Source organism: Artemia franciscana, chromosome 3 (genome assembly GCF_032884065.1).
Source record: "Artemia franciscana chromosome 3, ASM3288406v1, whole genome shotgun sequence".
Taxonomy (NCBI): domain Eukaryota; kingdom Metazoa; phylum Arthropoda; class Branchiopoda; order Anostraca; family Artemiidae; genus Artemia; species Artemia franciscana.
The window spans coordinates 32,212,586-32,237,373 of NC_088865.1; the positions used below are offsets into that span (position 1 = coordinate 32,212,586).

Here is a 24,788-nt window from a genome sequence, read left to right on the forward strand (position 1 = left end):
GTTACATCCCTTTTCCTGAGCTCTGGAGAGGGGGGATATGTTACCTCGAAGTTGTTTTGGTTTTATTGTTGGACTATTTCAAACGAAAAGGATATATGAAAATTTTGATTAAATGCGTTTGGAGAAAAGAGTGTGTCTGAGAGAGGAAGGGGGTAGGTGCCCTCCAGTCCCTTTTGACTCTTAAAACTAGAACTTTTAATTTTTAATCAAATGCTCCACATCAGAAGTTTATACGACCACTCCTGACATAAAAACCTTATATGTCCCCGTTGTATAACTTACAACACTTGCCCAAGGGCTTTGAGGGGCTGTTTCTACCCCACAGTTTTTTTTTTATTTAATCTTTGAACAAATTAGCAATCTCAAAATTTTGATCGAATGCATTTGGGGAAAAAGGGTCTTGAGAGGGGGGGAGGTCTAGTTGCCCTCCAATCATTTTTGACTTAAAACGGCGCTAGAAATTCCCATTTATAATCTAATGAGCCGCCGCTGAATCTTATACTACAATCCCTTCTATAAGAACCTTGTATATCTTGGGTGGCGTAACTGACAACACTCGCCCCTGGTCTCTGAAGGAGGCTGTGTTGAGTTGAACTGAATGAGACTGTGTTGATTTCAGTGAATTTCTCCAAACCAAGATGTTTTCTATACTATACACATTATTCTCGATCTCAAATGCGATAGTACCCATGGGGTATTACCTTCACAACACCCTCACATGGCTTCGGCTGACATGCCTTTTTTCTACTCTAACTGTGCAGTTTTTAAATTGCCATCTAATGACTTAAATTGCCATGACTTTTGCCCTTAGAACTAAACTACTTTCCAAACAGTTTTTATAAACACTTATATCGAAATTATTTTTAGCATAGGGTGTAAGCCCGCCTTATAGACTTGTTTGATATCCTCATTGTGTGTTCTTACACAGTACACATTCGGACCTGCAAGCCGACCATGGAAGATCATGTCAATCCCCTTTTCAGATTTTAGCAATAATAGTATATTTGTGGCTTGTCGCTTCATTAGCTCCAGATAAATGGACTCGTCCAAATTGGTAAAGTCTATTCGAGAGCTAATATGCTTACCATTTTCCAAATAATTTAATAAATTATCATTTTTAATGTTTAGCAGGAGTGAATCAATGTCTCAATAATGCTTTTGAATTTTCCCCTCCCTCGGCCATTGTAGCTTACACACATTCTAAAAGAACGACAACATGATTTTCTTGAATATTTCTTTAATTGAGCTACTAGCAGCAATATTTTTATTGAACATGACATTTCTTTTTTTCCAATGTAAGAGGACCATATTGGAGTCTCTGATAGTGAATAATTTGAAGTGGGGATCAGCTGCAATTCGAGTATATTATTTGGGTTGGTTACAACGTCACACTAACTCTTAACTCTCGCACATTTAAAATGCAATGAGTTTAAAATGCACTTATAGATTTTTTTTAACCACCGTTTTCGCTTCTGAACGTTTACTGTCAAAAGTGTCAATAAATGTTTTCATGCATGGTTTTTGACCAAATTGGAGGACTCTATGAATCTTTGTAACCCTGAAACCATTGGCAACCATCAATTGCAAAAGAACATGATGAACAACAATATTCTGTTTTGGATTAAGGTCAGCAATAAGTTTTTGCTTTGAAGGTATCCACTGCATAGCCCAATCCTCTACTAAAAGATAAATTATATTGACTTAAAGACTAACTAACCACCGTTTTCGCTTCTGAACGTTTACTGTCAAAAGTGTCAATAAATGTTTTCATGCATGGTTTTGACCAAATTGGAGGACTCTGTGAATCTTTGTAACCCTGAAACCATTGGCAACCATCAATTGCAAAAGAACATGATGAACAACAATATTCTGTTTTGGATTAAGGTCAGCAATAAGTTTTTGCTTTGAAGGTATCCACTGCATAGCCCAATCCTCTACTAAAAGATAAATTATATTGACTTAAAGAGTCTTTAGTCACCAGTCTGTTTATGCTTGGAAAAACAGAATCCTTTACCGAATCATGAACTTCCGAAGGTGTTGCACCATCAATTTCTAAAAACTATCTTTGTGGTCCATTCTCATCAATGGTGACAATGTTGAGGAAATTTGGAGCACAAGCATTGTCAAGCCATTTGTAATTACCTCACGGCAAAGAGTAGTGAGACATTGCCGACGGCATTCGTCGCTGAATGCAGAAGAAAGACATTCATATAAAAAAAGCTGCATTCGACTTTTCACCGGTGCTTTGTCCAGTCGGATCGGTTTCCAATATACGATCCCCATGGAAAACATAACCTTTCCTCATTTATCCCTCTACAAATAGCTGGTGATCCATGTGGTTAATCAGACATATTTCTTCTTTACTTATTTTTAGGATTAAATCTAGCACCAGATGAGGAGTTGAAAAATAATAACCCGAATGCAACCCAAATTCCTGATGGATTTTTCTGTGTTCTTACACAGAATATTCAATAACATCAATACATCACTTGCCTGGTATATTTTGCAGTAATCCTCTCCATTTTTACATCATCTCTTTGCCGAAAATTTTTAGCAAATTCATAGTTGACAGTGGTGCATTGATGATAATGAAGTGGAACAAAAACGCTTCGATGGGTGGCAAGTTTTCCTCACGTTGCCTCGAGGTCGAGTTGTAGTATTTATACGGGATTATACCCTTACATGTTAATAAATAATACATTTCATCATCTGGATAGCGCTGTTTAAGGAGAGGAAAACTATTAAAATCGTCACTTTTCTGTACTTGAATCAATTGATTTAGGGATTTGGGAAAAAACTATAGAAATCTAAAAAACGGATTATATCCAAGCACATATGACCATTATCTATTGTTTTCCGTAAGATATCTAAGACAAGCAGCTTCTCAGATGGTTTGGTATGATACCATAAGAAAAAGAACCATCTATTCATGCGCCATCTACAACTTGAAATTTCTGTAAATGTACCAACGCTGGTAAAATGAATTTTAAATCATTATTAGAATTGTGTATATAAGTAGGTAGAAAGCACTGTTGTCTAATATTCAAATTACAGGATTTATTTGCCATCCCCTGAGAGTCACTCCCTCCCGATAAAATTAGATTGCTTGAATGGTCATGGTCGCAGACTGACACCCCCTTCCCCCACATTACTGTAATGTAAGATTAGTTCTTGAAACGTAATATTGCCTTTTCACTACTAACAATTTCCACAGATTGATACCCGTGACGCTTACACTGTCTCATATGATGCTTTTTTTTCTCACGACCAAATCTAAAAAAATACGTTGGGCAATAATAGTATACACCACGACCCTTTTTCCATCACCCAGAACCCAACTAATATCTGTAATTGGATTAAAATGATCAATTGAATCCGGTTCTGTAGCAGGCGTGTAAAGAAGCCATAGCCAATTCTTCAGTGATTCATTGGACGGAGCCCTCACTGGATATATCACCTTCTTTTTATTACTGCATTCACTCTCCTCAAATTCTCTTTTCGTATGGTAAAACAGCAGCAACAATCTTTAAATATGCATAATCTCGCTCGAAAATGTCGATTCCCTAACTGTTACAGGACATTGACCATTTAAACAATTTAAATCTACTTTAGGAAACTTTTCCCACTCCCCATTAGCTGCCAATTGGTCCAACTTTGTCTTAGTATCATTATCTCTCATGGATCTATCGGCTGCTATAAGAAATGCATGTTTGAAACACTTAATCCCCCTTTACCGAAAAAAAATCATTGTACACCTTTACACCCTTCCAATTTTGAACTATATTTGAAACTATGGACTCATCTCCCATCCCACCTCTTAAAATGAAATTTTTCTTAAACTTACAAATATTTACATTTAAGTTAATAAAAAAAATTCTATGCAATGGATGTTTTTATGCTATCCCTCATGCCCCATTCCCGAATCTGTCGTTCAAGAAGGGCTTGAATATTGCTTACACAGGAGTGTACTATTTCAATTGGGTCTGTGATAATATCCTCCGCTATCAATGTATGAAACGGATCCCTAAATACGGTCGTATTGACATATATATTGTGCAAGACAGAGTACAATAAATAATATTCTGGCGATACAGTGGGTGTTACAGAGGTTTCCTCTACCACACTGTTAACCCTCTGTCCTTCTTCAACGTCAGTGTCAATAAGTGGGTTGGAGTGTGGAGTTAAATCACCCAGTTAAATCATAATATCTCCCAGAGTATCTGAACTGAGACGGTCAGCACAAGCAAACTTGTTCTGTGGTGCAATTTACTCTTCAAAGACACTTGTCTGAACTAGGGTAATCATCGTCAAAATATTAGGGGGAGTTACAATCACCCTTCTAGAGGAATCCCCCCAAAATTTATGTGTATTTGGACTGAGCTGGTCAATCCAACCAAAATCATTCTCTGATACACCCCGCTCTTCAAAATCATCTGGTGGAGCAAAACTGACAACCAAACCCTGTTCAAAGGCTCTTGGGTTACCAGAACTGTCATCAAAACCCTTTTTTGAAATATTGGGGGGGGGGTTACATTCGTCTCTCCATATGTATCTTCCCATAGCTTAATATTATTGGGACTGAGCTTGCCGAGACAAGCATCCTCTGGTATACTTTGCTCTTCAAAGGTACTTGGTTGATCTTGGGGGATATCTATTGAAATAATGGGTGGAGTCACATTTGCATCTCCAAAACATTCTTCCAGGAACTTATCAATCCACTCTGGGTCCTCGTCATTGTTATTGGAGGGTAAGTCATTAAGGTGATTATTATGAAATATATTATCTCCACTTACCTTTCCAAAACAATATTTTAGTAGTTTGTCGGTCCATTCTAGCTCTTTGTTACCGGAGGTAGAGTCAATAAGGTGATCATCCTGAAATTCTACTGGTGGTGACATTACAGGTGTCTCCATACCCTAAAAGAGGTTGTACGCCACCCTGAGTTGGCGGTGACAACTCAGCTAGGCTAACCTATAATAATAGAATTTATTTTCCTTGCGAAATTAGTACAAGTTTATAAAGACGAAAATAGGAATATTAACGAACTATATTTTCATATAAATTAAAACACCTGCAAAATAAACATTATTAACACATAAACACAGCCAACATTTGGATTTTTTCTGGACCGTTAGATATATTATGACCCTCCTAGGGGATGACTTGTGTATGCTGTGACAACTTTTTACCAACGTAGGTATAGGAGTGACCTTATTAACACACACACACAGACATTATTAACACATACGATGGTTACATGCATTGAGAGCCCCTAGAGGGTGGCGTATGTACGTTGTAATACCTTACTACCAATACAGGTATGGGCTTGACTTTATTAACACATACACATAAATGCAACATTTTTTTTTTTGGACGATTAGATGTATTATGACCCCCTAGAGGGTGACGTATGCATCCCTACCAAAGTAGGGACGGAAGTAATCATTTCTATCAGTGCAGGCATTAATGCGATTGCATATATCAACGTAGGTATAAAGGTGACCACATATATCAATGGAGGGGGTCATATTGCAATTGTCCTTATGCACCAGATCATTTGATTTCAAAACAATATATGCGCCTATGATATAGCAATATTGACTGTTAATATCTGGTAAACAACTTTATTTGAAATGGAACGTGATTTTATCGGTGTATATTTGAGGGCGAAGGAGAGCTGTGAGTTATCGAAAAACAACTTTTTAGCATTAGACATTCAAGGTAATTTTAATTGAAAACCATTAAAAAATGTAATAATTTATTAACAACAGAAGAATTAAAGATATTTGATTATGAAGTATTTCCAAATGTGAAAAGCATATCGATGAGAATTTAAACAAGCTTGCTGCTTGTGCTTCCAAATTGTGTAGGAATAGTCACACTCTAATTCCTCATTTAATACATAATCTAAATTCATTGATATCTCAACATCTCCAGTTGTTTTATATCTCTTTGATGGGGGTGGTATTTCTATATCAGAGGTGTCTTAGAATGTAGGTAATAAAATTAAGTTTAGACGAGTAAAAATAATCTTATAATTTCTCTCAACCTAAGCCTATAAAATTTTCCACCACCACTTGCTATGTTTCCCCCCAAGATACCCTATCCATTTAAAAGTAGGTAGACAGTTTGAAATAAAATGGCATTATGTTTATGGCTGCTAATAAGACACATCAGCAATATATCGAGAACAACTGGGGTGTTAAGTTAAAATTTTTAGGGGCACTACTATTACTACTTCTGCCCTTACAGTTTAAATAAATAAAAAGAGTGTAAGTGTATTGAGGTTGTCAAAGAGCATAGATAGAATCTTTCGGAATTGATATAAAGTTTTATTTTTCAGGTCAACTTCAGAAGCTATAAAATTAAATAAAAAAAATACTATTTGTGTCAGGATTAAAAATTGTTGAAAAAGTTTCTCCAACATACAAATAACAACCCCTATTACGGATTATTGTAGAAGAAAAATGAAAAAAATGTACGATATTATTTGTTCCATGAAAAAGACTATGTTAGTAAAATTGAACAGAAATCAATTTAAGAAACTTTTTCTGCAAGATAAGTTTTTCAAAGAAACGTAAAGACCTCCATTAAGCCAAGAATGAGCAAAAATAAAGTCAAATAATCTTCCAATCGTAAAACTACCTCAAATCACGATCAATAAATAGATGAAACTCAAAACGAACAGAAATTACAATAAATAGCCGATTCCAACTCAAAACAAGCAAAATTTTAACATGTGTAGGGCTAACAACCCCTTTCCCTTCTTAAAACCAGAACACAACTTACGGTTTACTGAAAACAGAATTACGTTTGAAATGTTTTCACCTTACTTATTTTCATAAGTGAAAATTTGTCAAAACATTAAGGAAGAAATATCACTATATGTCAATTAAACTGACAATCCACGGTCATTTGCTTGTTTTTTTTCTAAAAAAATTAATTATATTAAACTTACTGAATACGGGGTTTGTCAAATTGGATACAACAAAATGATTTCTTTAGTCGATTAAATAGAAAAAATATTTTTTTAGCTGAAAATGAGGAGCGACATTAAAACTTAAAACGAACAGAAATTATTCCGTATGTAAAATGGTACTGTACCCTCCTTAACACCTCGCTCTTTACGCTAAAGCTTGATTCTTCGTCGCAACTCTACTTTTGAAACAATATAAAACTTTAGCGTGAAGAGCGGGGCGCTGAGGAGGGGACATCTTATTTGGAATAGTTTCTGTTTGTCGCTTTAAGTGCATTAGAGGCACTTTAAGTTTTAATATCGCTCCTTACTTTCATTAAAAAAAAAACCTGTTTTTCTATATTTCTGAACGCTTTTCAACTAGTGCAGGTTTGAATATGGTTCACAGTACATCAGTAATTAAAAAATAAATATTAAGTATATGAGGGTTCTCCACCTCAACACTTTGCTTTTTACGCTAAAGTTTTTGGTACTGTTAAAAAAGCTTCTTGTTGTTCTAATTAAACGAACATAGTGTTTCAGGGGTCGTTCTTAAAGAATTGGGACATAATTCAAACTTTAGTGTAAAGAGCGAGATGTTGAGGAGGAGCACTCATATACGTAATAATTTATGTCCGTTTTAAGTTTTAATGTTGCTCCTTACTTTCAGTTGAAACACTAATTTTATTTCATTTTTTATTTTTTTTTTAAATAATGCCAGGAAATCTGACTACACCTCCACGGAAAAATCCCTCTTCTTAACAGATTTATTTTCTAGACGATTCAATTTTGGTGAAAAATCTACCCCAGACAATTGCCGTTCCACGCGTGAAATTTAGTCGACAAAGAGAAAGCTAGGCATAAGAAAGATTTCGTATAGGAATTCTGGAAAATTCTTACAGTGTAAAGTTTTCCATGAAAAATTCACTCCCTGGAAATTTCCCTCCTCATAGAAAATTATCCTAGTGGAAAACCCCACCATCAGAAAATTCTCCCTTCCCTACTCAAAAATATATCCATACTTCCTAATAACAAAGACTACACCTAAGCAATGGTCCAATTTTTTAACTTAAATACCTTTTCCTAGGGACTCTTGGGGGGGGGTGTCATAATATCTCTAAGGGCACAGTTATTTGACCTTTCAACTATGTAGAACAAAATGGCTATCTCAAAATTTTGAACAGATTATTTTGAGTAAAAAGGAGCGTGGGAGGGGGACTAGTTGCCCTCCAATTTCTTTGGTGACTGAGAAAGGGCACTAGAACTTTTAGTTTCTGTTCAAATGAGCCCTTTCCCGATATTATAGGACCACTCGATCGATATGATCCCCACTGGGAAAAACAAAAACAAACAAATAGACACGCACCCGTGATCTTTCTTGTGTTAAAAAATACAAAATTCCATATTTTTGAAGATAGGAGCTTGAAACCTCTATAGTAGGGTTCTCTGATGCGCTGAATCTGATGTTGTGATTTTCATTAGTATTCTATAATTTTTAAGTATTGTTTCTCCCTTTTTTGAAACTCAGGCAAATTTTCACAAGCTCGTATTGATGGGTAAGACTAAACCTAACGAAACTTATATATTTAAAATCAGCATAAAAAGTGAATTTTTTTATAACTATTGGTATAAAAGTTCTGTTTTTTAGAGTTTCGGTTACTAGTGAGCTGGATCGCTCCTTACTTACAATTCGTTACCACGAGCTGTTTGATAGGCTGAATAGTCAGATAGTGAAAGGATCTGAGGCAGGTATAATTATTAGCTAACTAAGGAGCCTTAAATAATGCTATAGGAATACTCCTTTTATTATCTCAAACTTTTTTAGTCGTTTCAATATGTTCCAGTTCCAAAGCAAAAGACACTATTAAAGTATTAAAAACCGCTACTCTAGCCAAATATAAGTACTATTCTCTTTGATATTTATTTTAATAGAGCAAATCGAGAAAACATCAAAGTGTGTTTAGTTTTTATAAAAATTTTTATTGATAAAAAATGAAGAATATATATGCAATTTCAGACACGAATGTACTCATTTAATATAAAACTACATTGAATGACATTGTGTCTATGTATGGGCTTTTTTTAGTTTTTAGTAAATTAACAGTTTAAATACAGTAAAAGAAACATAACAAATTTCAGATACGAAGGCTCTCATTTAAGAAAAAAATCCCATTGGATGGCTGTGACTAATAGGAGAGTAATGGAAGTGCCCTCATTTTTCATACTTTCTGTTCTTCTAATTTGTTGTCTGTCTTACTTTATTATAGTTTTTCTTTTCTGTTCGTAGTTTTCCTTTTTACTTTGATTATTTTCTTTTGTATTTTCGATACCTTGACAATCAGTATGTGTTGTTCCTTTTTAGTTTCAACTATGTATGCTCATTTCGTATTCCGAGCTTTTGACACAAACAGTTCTGGAACCATCAGCTTTCGGGTGAGTTTAAATTCAGCTACTATATATCTGTCAGCTATTGAGCTTTTGCTATTTTCTTCTGTGAATTGTTTTGACCAATGAAAGTGCTCGAATTATTAATGAAATGAATAAAAATAAGAAAAAAAAGGTAAGGAGTTCCAATACCAATATATTCTAAGAGATTTGTTAGAGAAGGAGTAAAGACTTAGCCCGTTGCAAGCAGGATTCAGATCGACGTTTATCATTTTTGACCATTTTTTTACTTTGGAGATACTGAGAAGGAAATATGCTAGAGGAGAGAATGGTCGACTATTCCTAGCATTTTTAAACCTGAAAAATGCTTTTGGGTCAGTAAATAGGAGGTTGTTAATCGAAAGTCTTACGAAAAGACTTGCTGTCTTGTTCTGTAGCGATGATAACAGATATGCATCGGAGGGAGAAGTTTGTTGTGAAAGTTAGCGGAGAATTTTCTATGCTATATGGGTAAAATAAATAAATCTTTTCTATGCCTATGGGAGCGAAACAAGGATGTACTTTATCTCCTAATCTTTTCTCCTTGTTTGTTAATGATTTAGATAGTTTTATGAGAAGTAATGGAGCCCCTTATTTATCTTCGGATTCGTTTAGGTTATCATTTATGTTATTTGCAGATGGCATAACTCTAATGGCTGATAGTAGAGAAATCTTCAGAACCAATTGATTTAATTAAAGATTATCTAAACAAGGATTTAGTGTCAAATGAAGTCGGTGGTATTAGTATTTGGAAGCAAAGGGGAGGACCTTCTCAACACAAATGCTTCCATACAACCCCATTGGAAAGTCCTTTTGGTAGCAGCCCATTTGAAGGACGACTGGCGTCTCTTCGTTGATGCCCTTCGTCCCTCCAGAGGCAGAGGAGGGACTAAGGTCAGGCGAAGGGGAGGTTGATTCTGAGGTTGTTTTTGATTTTGGAGGAAAGATGTCAGAGGTTAAAGAGGAATTTGTTTATTTGGGTGTTAAGATTAGCACGTTAAGGGGATGTCTAGGCATGTAGAAGATTGTCATTTAAAGGGTAATAGGTTAATAATATGTTCCTGAGAAGTAATTTAGGTCAGCTACCTGACATGAGGATCCGGAAAAGTGTCCCCGACAAAAGTAGCTTCTAGCCTGCAATGGGGTCTATGGTTTCGGGTTTTGCTAAAGCAGCTAAGTAGGAGATAGTTCAGCTAAGATATTTTAAGAGAATTTTAGCAAAGAACAATTCATTTATTTCAGTGGTACTCAAAGAAGATTTGGGGTTTTTACTTTAAGGAGTGTTAGATTGGTTAGAATGGTGAAATTTTGGGAGAAAACAATTGGGCTAATTAGAGTTCGACTTCTTAAGTCAGCCTATTTCGAGAGTCTTAAGGACGGCAGACGTGATTCGTGGCCAAATCCGGTCAGGAAAATATTGTGACATTTGTGGCCTTTCGGGGATGTGGAATGAAGGAAAAGGCGCAATGGAAGAAATTATGGTGGTATGAAAAAGAATCCAGCAAACCTTAAATTACAAAGAAATTTAAGATTGGCAAGGTCATAAGGATCAATCTATGTCTTTGAGGCTTTACTCCCAAGCTAAAGAGTATTGAGGGGAGTTGATTTATTTTGAATTTTGATTCAATAGAGAGGATTTGAAGAATTTGTTGATGATAAGAGGGGATAGTTTGGATTTACGTGAGAGAAAGAAATTTTTGGGAAAGGTTAGGCTAGCGGCTGGGCGCTACTTTTGCCCTATATCTGAATGTGTGACTAAGAATTTATATTATTTGTATCCGAGCATGAAAAGCTGTCTGAGTTGCGGAATGAATGTTTTGGATGAGTGTTCAGGAGTCAATCCTGGTAAATTGAGTGAATGGAAGAACGCATGTGCTATTAAACAGTTATAAGATTTCTTTATTTAGGGATCTAACATATGGAATCATGTTTGAGGGGATAGCTTTTTGTGGTTTTTTGGAATTATTTTTGGTTTATATTATTTAAAGGTGTATTTTTTGCAATAAATCTTTTGCAATAAATCTTAGGCTTTTTGGAATAAATCTTATCTTATAGCGTTCGCTATATTCTGGAATTTGACTCTTATTTTAAAAATTGGAGTGATAATTCTACGCAAAAGAGACTATTCCGCCGTGAAAATATTATTTTTAATGTAACCAGGATTGTTGATGGGCATGGAAGCGAAATAGATTATCATAAAACTAGGTTCTTCCTCACACACTTGTTAAAAGGGTTCTGAATCACACATTTTAGTGGTTCAAAAATACTTGCTAATTTTACCATGAGGACCTGTTTGCGTCTTAAATTTTTTTTTTTAGCTTTCTGACTTTTGTTCAGAAATTTAATATACATAAGGCCTACTAATGAATCAATGAGAATCACAAAACCGCCCGTAGCTACAAGTTTATCATATGCTTGACTCCAAGGTAAGCACTGCAATTCTCATATTTTCTTTACTGAACTTTTCATGGTTCTGGATATACTTTATATTCCAAATTTACAATTTTTTACTTTATTTTCTAATGAGACTAGTCTACTTTTATTTTAAAATTGATTCAAACAAGATTTTAAATAAAGGTTGGTCTTTAATTTTTCATAGGCTTCCCACTGACAAGCGAGACTGTAAATTCATAATCGAGATTGTAAATGCGCTGATCCAACGGCAATCAAGATCAGAAAAATCTTGTTCCACTGAAAGTCAAGATCATGGGCTCATAATATGGATTGTAACTTTGATAATTTTGCTCGATAAAAATACTAAGGATATGGATTGGAGATTTTGGAGGGTCGGGTGGTGAGTTTAAAAATCTTCCTGTCCTATAGTTTACAATCCGCGAATCCCGTTTCATTAGCCAGTTTCATAAACTTTTTGTTCCACGGATAACCCTGAAACTTATTTCTAAAGTCTCCTTTATAAATGGATTAAATAAAAAAATAATTTTTTTTTAACTGAAAGTAAGGAGCGACATTGAAACTCAAAACGAACAGAAATTATTCCGTATATGAAAGGGGCTGTTCCCTCCTCAACACCCCGCTCTTTACGCTAAAGTTTTTACTTTACTTAAAGTTTTACTTAAAAATTAGGGTTGAGACAAAAAGTCAAACTTAATTCTTTTGTTTTAAGTTTTAATATCGCTCCTTATTTTCAGTTTAAAAAAAACTTGCTTTTTTATTTAATTTTTTTGAACGTTTTTGAATTAATGCATGTTTTGAATTTGGCTCTCCGCACATCAATAATTAAAACGAAATTTATATATTAATTTTTTGACTCAATGGCTTTCTCATAGTTTTGATTGGACGATTTTGAGAAAAAAGGAGTGGGGGAGAAGGCCTAGTTGCCCTCCAATCTTTTGGTTACTTAAAAAGGCCAATAGAACTTTTAATTTTTTACGAACGTTTTATAAGTAAAAAATATACGTAACTTACGAATTAACTTACATAACGAACTTCTATATTCGTATATTTTTATTACAAGTATGAGAGGGTTTGCCCCCTCGTTAATACCTCGCTCTTTACACTAAAGCTTACATTTTGTCCCAATTATTTAAGAATGACCACTGAATCCGAAAGGCCGTAGAATAAATAGTTGAAATTACTAAAAATACTTTAGCGTAAAGAGCGAGGTATTTCGGAGGAGATAAACCCCTCATATCCGTAATAATTTCTGTTCGTTTTAAGTTTTAATGCTGGTCCTTACTTTCAATTGAAAAAACTTTTCATGTTTATTTTTTCATTAGTTTTGTTTTAAATAATGCTAGAAAATCATGCGCTCCCTTAATGGAAATTCTCTTCGCCCATGACAAATTCCTACATGGAAAAATACTCCCACGTAACTCCCTGCCCTCAATATCCCTACCAGCCAAAAAATCCCCCTGAAAATGTCTGAACACTTCCCAATAGCCGTTCCAATATGTAAAAACTGGTCAAAGTTTGTATCTTGCAGCCCCTCCCCCGGGGACTGTGAGGGAGTACGTCGTCCCCAAGGACATAGCTATTAGGTTTTTTGACTTTGTTGAACAAAATGGCTATCTAAAATTTTTATTCGTTGACTTTGGGAAAAAAGTGATCGTGGGAGGGGGCCAGGGTGTCCTTCAATTTTCTTGGTCCGTTAGCCCTCTCACGAAATTCTAGGACCGCTGGGTCGACACGATCATCCCTGGGAAGAAAACAAACAAAATAACAAATAAACACGCACCCGTGATCGGTCTTCTGGTAAAAAAAAACGAAATTCCACATTTTTGTAGATAGGAGCTTGAAACTTCCACAGTAGGGCATTCTGATTTTCGTCAAGAGTCTATGACTTTTAGGGGGTGTTTTCCCCTATTTTCCAAAATAAGGCAAGTTTTCTCAGCCCCTTAACCTTTGATATTTAAGCTTAAATTTGATGAAATTTATGTATTTAAAATCAGCATAAAAATCTGATTCTTTTTATGTATCTATTAGTATCAAAAATTCTGTTTTTTAGAGTTTCGTTTACTATTGAGCCAGGTCGCTCCTCACCACAGTTCGTTACCACGAACTGTTTGAAAAAGCCTTTGTTTTACTAAGGCTTAATACTAAAACAAGGGCATACCAACACTTTTTTTTGTATATTTCATATACTCAGTTAATGGCAGAGTGCTGCTTACCTGGTCACTCGTAGATGAATAACTGAACTCTAGCGGTTTTTGTGATTTTTTTTTAAGTTTGCTGAAATTTCAGACGACGATTATCTTTTAAGAATGGTTAAAAATATATCCAAAGTTAAACTAAAAGCTTCAAATGTCTTAATAATTTGCGCTCAATAGTATGAAGGAAAAGCTCCATTTTAATAAAATAGACTAAATACTTTGTCATAGATAGATATGATATTCTGATTTGTAAAATTATTTCGAGTTGACAAGAGGTTCAGGAGTTTAGTATTAAGGGCTGCTTTAATTGTTTTTTTTTTCTTTAATAAATAAAAGGCTGGTAAATTTGGTTTGCTTACAAACAAGAATACGATTAAGGAGATGACATCAAGTAGAGTTTGGGCCACAGCATGTACCATAGGCTATGAATCAGAACATATTTTTCGTAAGCAGGAAATACAGAAGCAAAATTAACACTGGGATCCAGGACAGAGACGTTTTATGGTTTTGAATCCCCCCTCCATAGCTATACTCCTAGCACCATCTCTATGTTTTGCCTTTTAACCTCAGTTTCTTTTGCGTACAGTAAGAACTAAGCTGAGAGTTGTAGCTTTCCATGCACTGCGTCTAATATTATTTCTGTAAAGGGAAGGGGGGATGTGATTTAAAACTAAAGGTCTCTTGTCATCAGCCTGATTAATGGCTGGGCTAGCAAAATTCCTTCGTCCACACTTGGTCACAAGCTAAAATTATGGTTTAATGTGTTCGTTCTCTATTAAACCTATGTTAGAATATGGCTACATTCGTGCAATGCCCATAAGAAGAGCTTCTAAAACCTGACTTTATTTTGGTACATATTATTATTATTCATTTATTACCCTTCAAAAAAAGACAATAGACGGAATAATTACGAAAGACAACAAAGAAAGGACACAAATACACATTTACAATTTAAATACATGACAAAAAACTCTTCATTATATACATTTGATTATTATGAATGAAGTATTGGAAACAAATTGACAACCTTGAGTGATGAAAATTTCTTTGAAAACGGGATAAAGACTTATTAATATGAATATTTGGGTCTGTAAGCTTGTACATATTCATAATTTTACGGTTTCTTGTCCAATGAGGCAACTGTAAAAGATACTTAGCAAACCTGAAGAAGATTCATCGTAGGTGATTTTTGTCTGTAAAAATTTCCAGAAAGGGGCAATGTAAAGCAGATTTTTTTTTTGATTTTTACGATTCCAGCGTAAGGAATACTAATTTTACGCTCAGCGTGATATATAAGTATACGACATGTGTAGTCGATAAGTGAGCCAATTGGAAGACCCAGGCAAGTAATGTGGTCTGCGGTTATGATAAGAGACCCGTCAAGATAAACAACAGAAGTAAAGGGAATTCGCCAATTGTAAAGAACAATTTCGGTTTTTTTAAAATTGAAAGAAGGAAGGGCTTCTTTCAGTTCATTTGGCCTATTCATTTTTGAGAATTTTGAAATTCTGCTCAATGTGCTGCATCCTACGGCTAAGATTCAAGATGTCATCAGCATAAGAAATAAGAGACATATCGATTCCCCCAAGAATGCAAGAAGGAAAACATTTTGCTTGAGCGTCCAGGACACCATTATTGAACAGAGCTGGGGAACCTGTCTAGCCCCTTTCTTAACGGGGAAAAGGTGCTGAAGAATCCCAAGCAAATTCAAGGGAATTGATGAGTTTGGCCTCAAATGAGAATTATAGTAATTGATCAGGATTGATCTAGAGCCAGTTGCAGGGATAAACGAGATAGGATCTATAAACGCACTCTAGGATCCCTACATAAATCCCTGATAACACAGGAAACTGATGGGTTCACGCCTCGCTTTGGCATATGAAGAAGCAGGTATGAATGAATTAAGGAATCAAACACACGTTTAACGTCATATCCGGCAAAGATCAGACTTTCTCCCGAAGATTCAGTGTCAGCAAGCTCAGTAATAACTACTGTAAGAGCATGGGATAGCCAAGATTTACCTGAAAACCAAACTGATGCGAGGGAATGTAACGTTTCAGTCTTACCTCATTAATAAAAAGTAGCTCAGAAAGTTTACAGAGTGTAGTAGAGACCTTGAAGAGATGGAAGGAGGAATATTGCGACTCAGATTTTCCCTTTTTGTGAATCAGAGTCAGATCACGAATGCAGAACGAGAAAGGAACAATACCTGTATCAAATATCATTTGCATGAGAAGACAAAGATGACGCACCGGAACATAACTTCCATTAATGATGTGCAGAGCTCTTGTAAACATAGAATATCATGATTCCGAAGCATATTCTCAAGAATAAAAAGTATAAAAGTAAAATTAAGTATGACAGCAATAGACGGTCAAGGTCCAAACCGACGGTGCTGATCTCTGTTTCGTGGCCCTTCAACCAGGAAGTACAATGGGAGTGGGGGGTCAGCGATCGTATGGTTTCGCCCACCCTTCCTGATTTCCTTCCCCAGGTTTCTCCAGGTACCCTTTGAGAGCTGGGTTGACTGTGTCTGAGCTTACAGAGTCACGCCACTGACCCCCGTCCCAAATTAATTACTGGCTAGGACAGGGATAGAACCCGTGCCTATTGGACAAAGCATTCTCACACCAGCACGCACACTTCAAATCTCTTATCCCTATTGTCATTTACTCCTGTGAATCTTGGACTCTAAAAATTATATGATCAGTAACATCTTGCTATCTTTAAAACAAAATCATTATATGAATTTTCGGCATCACTTATCATGATAGAATCTCCGATATCAAGCTACTCCACAATCTCAAGATCAAACTGACCATCCTCAATAGATTAAAGTTGCTAAGGCTTATATGCCTAAGACATATACAACATATGGAAAGCACTCGTCTCCCAAAAAGAGTCTTTGAAGGCCAGGTACATGGTCTTAGAGCTAGAAGATGCCCCCCCCCCAGAAAGGAAGAGTGACAAAATCTCGCTGCTTAACTTACTGCACCTTTTTCGCCATTATGCACCTTTTCCGCCATTATTGCACGCTCAAGCCATTATGCAGACTTAACTTTATGCAAAAGTCATTGGGTGACAGGACATTTGAAGCTCTAACAGGGATCATCCTGAGATTTGCAAGACGCACATTTCTTGGGCCTTTGACAAGGAGATGTCTTGGAGCTTGAATGACCATGGTCACTGCAGACTGCACAAATTACTTCATTTTTGCAGCTGCTTGATATATGCCCATATGCTTGACACTTGAAACATCTCATCAGGAGGTTGAGATACTCAGCTACTTTGATCCTCTCATAGTCTATGACTGGGGGATTTTTTATGGCATTTATAAGGTCCGCCTTCTATGGCATTATAAGGTTCCGCCTTCTATGCACCTGAGCATAGAAGTTAATACAAAAGTTACATTAATAGACTATTGACAGAAGAAACCTGGAAATTACCTTCAAGGACGGACAGGACTTTGGTCAAGTAAGTCTGTCTTATTTCACATCTAATGGAAGCTGTGCTAAGACATGGCTAACATAGCCAGTTTTATTTGCTTAATTTGAGGCATTGCTAACCTATCCTTGTCGATTAATCTTCCTGAACTAATGCCATAAATGCGTATCATGAGGATGCATAGATTTGACCAGTTTTACTCGAGCGACGGTATAGTCGCACTTGCAGATAAAACAAAGTTAAACAAGCTTTCAGTGCCTATATTGTACCCTGTGCATACATTTTGTGTTGGAAGACGTTCAATTTTAACTATTATTTCTTATATTAGCCAATAAGAGCGAAGATTTAAGGCAAATTTCTTTGAAATCAGAATAGATAGAAGCTTGGAACACTAGTTTTGCCCATGTATGCTTGGTCTGGCAAAAGACTCATTAGAACACTAAAAGTAGAAAATATCTTAGCAGATCAATGATGACAAAAACTAAACCTAGATCTAGCCACTTCAATTTTCTACTTTTGTGACACAAGCATGATGTCAAAAAACACTGAGAATATCGGATAAACGACAATTTTTTTTAAAGGTGTAACAATCGTGTGGCCTGAAATTTACTCTTCTTTGATGTGAAACTTTTATGATTCAAGGGTTAATTCTAAGCTGTGATGATTTGTATAGAGCCATCCAAAATCGCAAGTCCTTAAGACTTCTTGGTGAAATCGATAAGAAACAGGGATATAAGCCATTTAAAACAAAACTAATCAAATCTGTAGAGGCACATATGTTTTTTAGAATCCCCCTTGGAATTTTTTTTGCTCAATCAACGAACTGTATTTATGATTTGTGGAACTGTAATGCATACCACTTGCTTCTAGGTTTCAATCCAGCTTTTATTTGAAACTGCTTAATGCTTGAATAGAACGTTCGACTTGAAAGATGAATCACCACTCAAAGAAACAGAAGTTTCATGGAGCGACTTCAGGAATCCTCTCTGACACTTGCTATGCAGCTCCATATCTGCCCACACTGTCGTCTCTGGCTCAAGGACACGTAAAAACCATTATTTTGTTTTCCCAGGCAAAATTGTACACAATCTCCTACAATATAATGTTATTTTCATTAATCAAGCTAGTGATCCACAATACCCGAAAAAACTGCAGAAGATAGGTTCTATCGATTTTGGCACACGTTTCCTGTACTAGAAGTCAGAGAGCTGAAGGACAACAATCTCAAAAAGGAATGGATCGTGTTTGGGTGCTTGAAGTATCAGAACAAAAAGTTAGGACAAAAAATTTGACTTCAGTTAAACCATTATCACTTTCTTGCAATACAGAGTAGGTCCCAGCAGAACAAATACGTCATAAAATTCAGCTTTCTTGAATCTGACAAACTCTTTTTGGCAAGAAATGGAGAAGCAACCTTCTGATTACGTCCAGCGTGCTGAAAAGTATGCGGGTTGGTTACGGAAAAATTTCACCAAATCGTGGTCGGTATAACCGAAAAGAACAATGCCGTCTTTATTCTAGTTTTTGTGCCCCTGCTGGTTTTTATTTCTGGCTTTGCCTTCCTCCTTCGCAAGAAGGATACAAAGAAAATACGCTCAGGATATTTTAAGTATTGCAAGTATTTGCTGCGTCTGCCTTGGTGGTATCGGAATCATACAGTCGTTTCTAAGTTTGACATCATTGATGCCCCCTCGCGACTGAAACATTTATCTAAAGATATATCTCTTAAAACTCAGCAAATGATTGGTGTTTTTGACCCTCTTTGGCCACTTTTGATTGATTTAATTTATTTATGTTGTATGTTGTTATGCTGTTATGTCATTTATGTTGTTATGTTTTTTTCTTGTTTTTTCTTTTTTTTGTGTTTACTCCACATTTTTATGTATTTTGTGGGTTATAAATAAATTATTATTATTTATTAATGTATACCTGACTGATGACATACTCTCCGTCTAAGAAAATTAAAAAAATCACATTTTCCTCGGTAGAAAAGATGCAGGCGTAGTGTTATTACTGACTTATTTTCTAATGGTGATTCTCCAGAGTTCTTGGTATCTTTTATTTATTTTTATTTTATTTCACTGGACACTTCAACGGGTGGTGTTGTTGACCGGGCAATTGACGGGGTAATATGTTTAATTACACTTGCTTGAATTGCATGTAGTGAAGTATGGATGTTGTATTTATTTAAAGAAGCTTTTTTTTTCATCCCGTGCATTACGAATTTGTTTTCTCAGCCGGGCTCTGGACATTTTGTGACTTATTTTATTATTAAAATGAACCTGAACCTCAAACCGATGATTGAAGAAAATTGTGATAGAGCTCAGCCAAACAGAGAGATTGAATTTAATTCAATCTGCTGCAACAGAAGTTTTGTTGCCAGAGAGTGACAACTTATGCACAAAGAAGCCAAAATGCTACCAGACAAAAGTTATCATATATCAAATGCAATGAAAGTTGGGAGTCCGAGTCTCGACATATTCTATTTTCAGGCATAAATTTTCCTGACCTTTTCTTTGACAGCAATCAGAAGAGAGGAAAATTTATTTTCCGCTTATGTCTTCTCCTTTTTTTTTAAGAATATATCTAATTTCAATGTTGAAAGAGAAACTGAGGTGTGATGGTACCCTTCTTATTATTGGAGACAAATTTAGAGTGAAATGTGAGAAGAGTGCTTTATTTCTATTTGACGATATTTCCTATTGTATTTCCTAGCGATGGAAAATATAGAAGAAGAATATGAATTGAAGTCTTTTTTGTTTCTAGGAAAGTGGAAATGATGTTTACAGCCTCGTGACTGAAGAAAGAGGAGGTTCGGACCTCCCTTCTCTCCATTTAAGGGAAAGGCTATTATCGCAAGATGAATCAAAACGCTAACAGAAGTGAAATATATCTTTTTTCAAGATAGCCTACTGATGATGTAATGACAAACCTTAAATCTTTAAATAAATAAAATTAACTTAAATAGAGCGTTTAGACTTTAAATGACTATTAACTACGTTGGACAAGCTTGTAATGCCACCCCGTCAGTCCTCATTCGTAGGGGAAAAGTGTTGACTGATGATTCATGCAGCAGCGCATATATTTAATTCAACCGTACTTTCAAAATTATTTTCAGTTTTGATAACCAATGAAAGAGCCAGAATGATCAATTGAAAATATGAATTGCGTTTTTGTAGGTTTAGTTGAGATTGGGAGAATAACCTCATTAGAAATTTTTGGGTCAGTGGGATCCTTGTAGTTCGTAATACCTTTCACCGTTGTAACCTGGTTCTTCAGAAGTCCACTTGTTATTTTTTATTTTTTTTTTTTTGCTTATAGTTTAAACTTGCGATCCTTGTTCTACTTAAAAGTAACTTTAACCTAGTGGGCTGTCTTTTTTCTTCTAGGATATTTTGATGACACTATCCGTCCTGCTCAGAGGAAGTGATAGAGATCGATTGAAATGGGCCTTCAAGCTATATGATCTCAACGGAGATGGTCAGATTTCAAAAAATGAGATGGTTTCAATCATTACGTCCATTTATGACCTTTTAGGAAAAACTGTAAGTTAAAATTGCCATAGTTTTGTCATCTACATTTTATTTTTTTTAACTTATAAGCTGTGAAGCCTTGTTTTATTCACGCTTAAAGAGGTATTACATTTTAGTAATATTAATACAAAAAAAACTCATTAAAAAGTACTTATAGTTTAGTTTCCTACGAAGAATAAATTTTGCCAAAGTTTTCTAAAATCCTAAAGCCTTCAGATGCATATTTTTGTCTGGACACATTCCTAACTAAGCGGATATCAGAAAATTTCTAAAAAAAAAAAACAGCAGGCAGACTTTATTATCAGATGAGGTAAATATCATTTCACAACTGTAGTTTACTGTAAGTCAAATTTAGAAAAAGTGAATCAACCCAAAACATTTTATTTTTGTAATATGAATTGACTTGTAAGCATAAAGTTATCTTTAACGAAATACACTTCAAACACATTCACTTTGTCAGGTCCATATTTTTAGATGATCTCCAATTAATGGGATTGACCAAAAACAATGCGGTAGAATGCCTCTTTCTTAGCTCTTCCCCTAAACCTTAGGAAAAGTGCAACTCACTCTCAGAAAAGTGTAAGTTATGCTCTTTCGTATTCGGAGGAAGTTATGAGGATGCATAATTGCATAAATACAAAACAGAATCAAAGATATTCAGTACGTTTCCTTAAGTTCGCAATAGTAGAAACTTTTGAAAAACCTGGTTATTTTCTAGGTGACTGAATAGCTTCAGCTAAATGCACGTGAAATAAACCGTTAAACAAATAGAGCTTTTTCCTTAACTTGAACTCCAATGATCATTTTTTTTTTCAAGTTAGGGACCGGTTTTCTGTGGAAACACTCCCTATTGGTTCAAATCGGGACAAAAAAGCTTCCTATTCTAATTAAACGGCCTCTGTTTTTCAGCAGCCGTTCTTAAGAATTGGGACAAATAGTCAAAATTTAGCGTAAAAAGCAAGGTATTGAGGAGGAGGCAACACTTCATACACGGAATTATTTCTGTTCGCTTTGATTTTTAATGTTGCTCCTTACTTTCAGTTAAAAAACTGTCTTTTATTTAATTTCTGTTCGTTTTTCCCTCCAGAGAGTTCCACCCTCGATGAAAATCCCCCTGCCCGTAAAATTTATTGCGGACGATTCAGCCAGAAAAATTATCTTTAGCATTCTATCATTTGAAAAGAACTTTAATGTCTAATCGTTTTCTCGATCACTCCGAAAATGCCCCCTTCCATAGAATTTTTTTCCAGAAATCGAAACAAGCAGAAAATGGCCCCCGGGTATATCCTTCGGAACATGTCCATAAGCCAAATTGAGTTGGCAAAGAGAATGTAAGACAATTAGAAAAGAATTTCGTATACAATTTCTGTCAAATCCCCCCAGTGTAAAATTTCCTCTGGAAAATTCAGCCCCCCCCCTGAAAAATTCCCTCACTGGGGGAGATTCGCCCAATGGAAATTGACCCCAAGCACAAAAACCCCCCTGCCCGAAAACTGTCTGTATACTTCCCAATAACAAATGCTATACGTAAGCAAAGGGCAAATCTCATAGCTTACAGGACTCCCCCCACGGACTTTGAGGGTCATTCTACCGGTAAAAACATAGTTATTTGATCTTTTAACTATACTGAACCAAATGGCTAACTTAAAATTTTTATCAGATAGCTTTGGGAAATAAATGGGCGTAGGAGGGGGCAAGTTACTCTCCAGTCTTTGTGTCACCTAAAAATGGTACTAGGAATTTGAATTTCCGCTCGAACGTAATCTTCTAGGACCATTAATCTTGTAGAATCACCCCTGGGAAAAAACAAAAAAAAAACAAATGAACAAGCATCTGTGATCTGTCTTCTAGCAAAAATAGCAAAATTCCACATCTTTTGTGTATAGGGGCTTGAAACTTCTACAGCAGGATTCTCAGGTACGCTGAATCTGATAGTTTTATTTTCATAAATGTACCTCGAATATTAGGGGCTTTCCCCCCTTATTTAAAAAATCAGACAAATTTTCTCTGACTTGTAACTTTTGATGGGTAAAACTAAACTTGATGAATCCTTTATTGATAAAGTCTGCAATATTATTATCAAAGGCATCAGACCGGGTCAGACCCTTTAGATTAACACTCCTTTGTGAGTCCCAGTTGAAATTAAAATATATCATATGATGTGTCCCATTGAAGAACGACAGGAAATATGTGAGTAGTTACGCACTCTAAAAAATCTTGAAGACTCACTTCTTCCAGGAAGACGCAGGAAGATCTAAAATATTTGTGCGATTATAACAACCTAAAGAAACGGTCTTTGTACTTACAAAACGTCAAACGTTAATTTACAAATGAATATTTCCTACCTTCAGGTTATTTTTAGTGCAGTCAGTCCACAAATCTGCTTCAAACTGTTCTGGTCTCTGAAGGAAATTGGAAGTTTACACTTTAGGGAACTAAGATTGAACGGATTCATAACTAGATTTGACGGAAACCCAAAGTACCAAATGTTTGCATAAAAGTTCTACTGGAGAAGAAATTTGCAAGTTTTTGCTTCTAAGCGTCGATCATATTGCGGAGGAGCAATTAGTATTGCAACGATTATGCTAATGACGATGATGATAGAGAGTATACGCTTTAGGGGTGTTGTGCCCAAGTTGTTTACAAAGAATGAAGTTGGCTTGATATTTAAGTCAGGTCTAACAATGTAAAACCATGACCAACAAAGTAAATTAATATATTCACAATCTTTAAAAAGGGGCAGAGTGGTAGTTATGATTTTGCCTCAACGGGGGGGGGGGGCTTCGAAAAGGCGCTAAAAGCAAGCGTATTATACGGACAACAGTAAGGGTACAATTCCAGGTATTTATACATTTATTGTATACATACATTAAGTATACATTTCCAAACCATTAAACAGCTTCGGCTTAATTTGAACGCTATAGTGGTTAGACTTACGTTTCATGGATGATTTGAGTGTTAGAACATCTTGGATACCATTGTTACTGGAAAGAATAGATTTTTGAAGTTTTGAAAGTTCATGGTCTTAAAATAGGTTTAAAAATTAAGGTTCAGAAGAGTAATTCATTTAAATAAGGGATACGCAAGGATGGATGGTTGATGTTTGGTAACACTGAAATTTTCCAAGTACCACGTACCTTCACTTACCGAATCAGCATTATTACTAAAGACGATGGATACAGAAAGATGTCAAATGTAGAATAGCCGAAGTGCAGGCTGTTTTGTTCCAGGTGAAAAGCTTGGAAGGTGGAGAAGGAAGGTCTTAGAACAAGGAGTGGTTACTAGAAGGCAACCTAATGACAGTGATTAAGTATGGCTCTAAAACAAGGGCACTTTGAAAATCTGAAGGTGGTATTTCAGATGCGTTCCACTGCAGTTGTTGAAGGCCGAATTTAGACAATAATCTGAGTAACGGTATACTAATCCATAAGTTGTTCAAAAAATTTATTTCGGGATATTATCAAAGAAGGCTTAAAACGGGTAGGTTAGGTTTAAAACATGAAGGAAGGCAGTTCCCGGGGAGTCTGGCATTTGTTTTTGGGCAGCAATCCAGCTAAATAATAAGAAAAATATGAGTCCTTTTTTGGGGTAAGAAAGATCAAAAGAAAAAAATTGGGGAAGCAGGAACTTTAAAGGTGGAATTGAAGAGTGAGGCTCTTGAGAGAGTGGGGTGTAGCAGGAGGCCGTTGTGTTATCCTCATACAGCTTGGTGTTGAAATATTAGTAATAGTAGAGGCTGTTCGCTTGAAATTTGTTAGGTGCTATGGAGTCACTATTCACTCTTACGAATACAAGTTTTTTGTCAACTATCCCGACATAATT

General features: G+C 35.7%; 1 protein-coding gene across 5 annotated transcripts in view; it reads left to right on the top strand.

Annotated features, from left to right (window-relative positions):
• Window positions 1-24,788, top strand: part of LOC136025170 (Kv channel-interacting protein 2-like) — an 84,291-nt gene that overhangs the window by 47,914 nt on the left and 11,589 nt on the right. For 4 of the 5 annotated variants that reach the window (XM_065700933.1, XM_065700937.1, XM_065700934.1 and 1 more), the window contains 2 exons: window positions 9,318-9,388; window positions 20,823-20,978. In XM_065700933.1, coding sequence (XP_065557005.1) covers window positions 9,326-9,388; window positions 20,823-20,978 — 219 coding nt within the window. In that variant the 5' untranslated portion in view covers window positions 9,318-9,325. The remainder of the gene's footprint in view (window positions 1-9,317; window positions 9,389-20,822; window positions 20,979-24,788) is intronic. The other variant, XM_065700938.1, reaches the window with a different exon arrangement.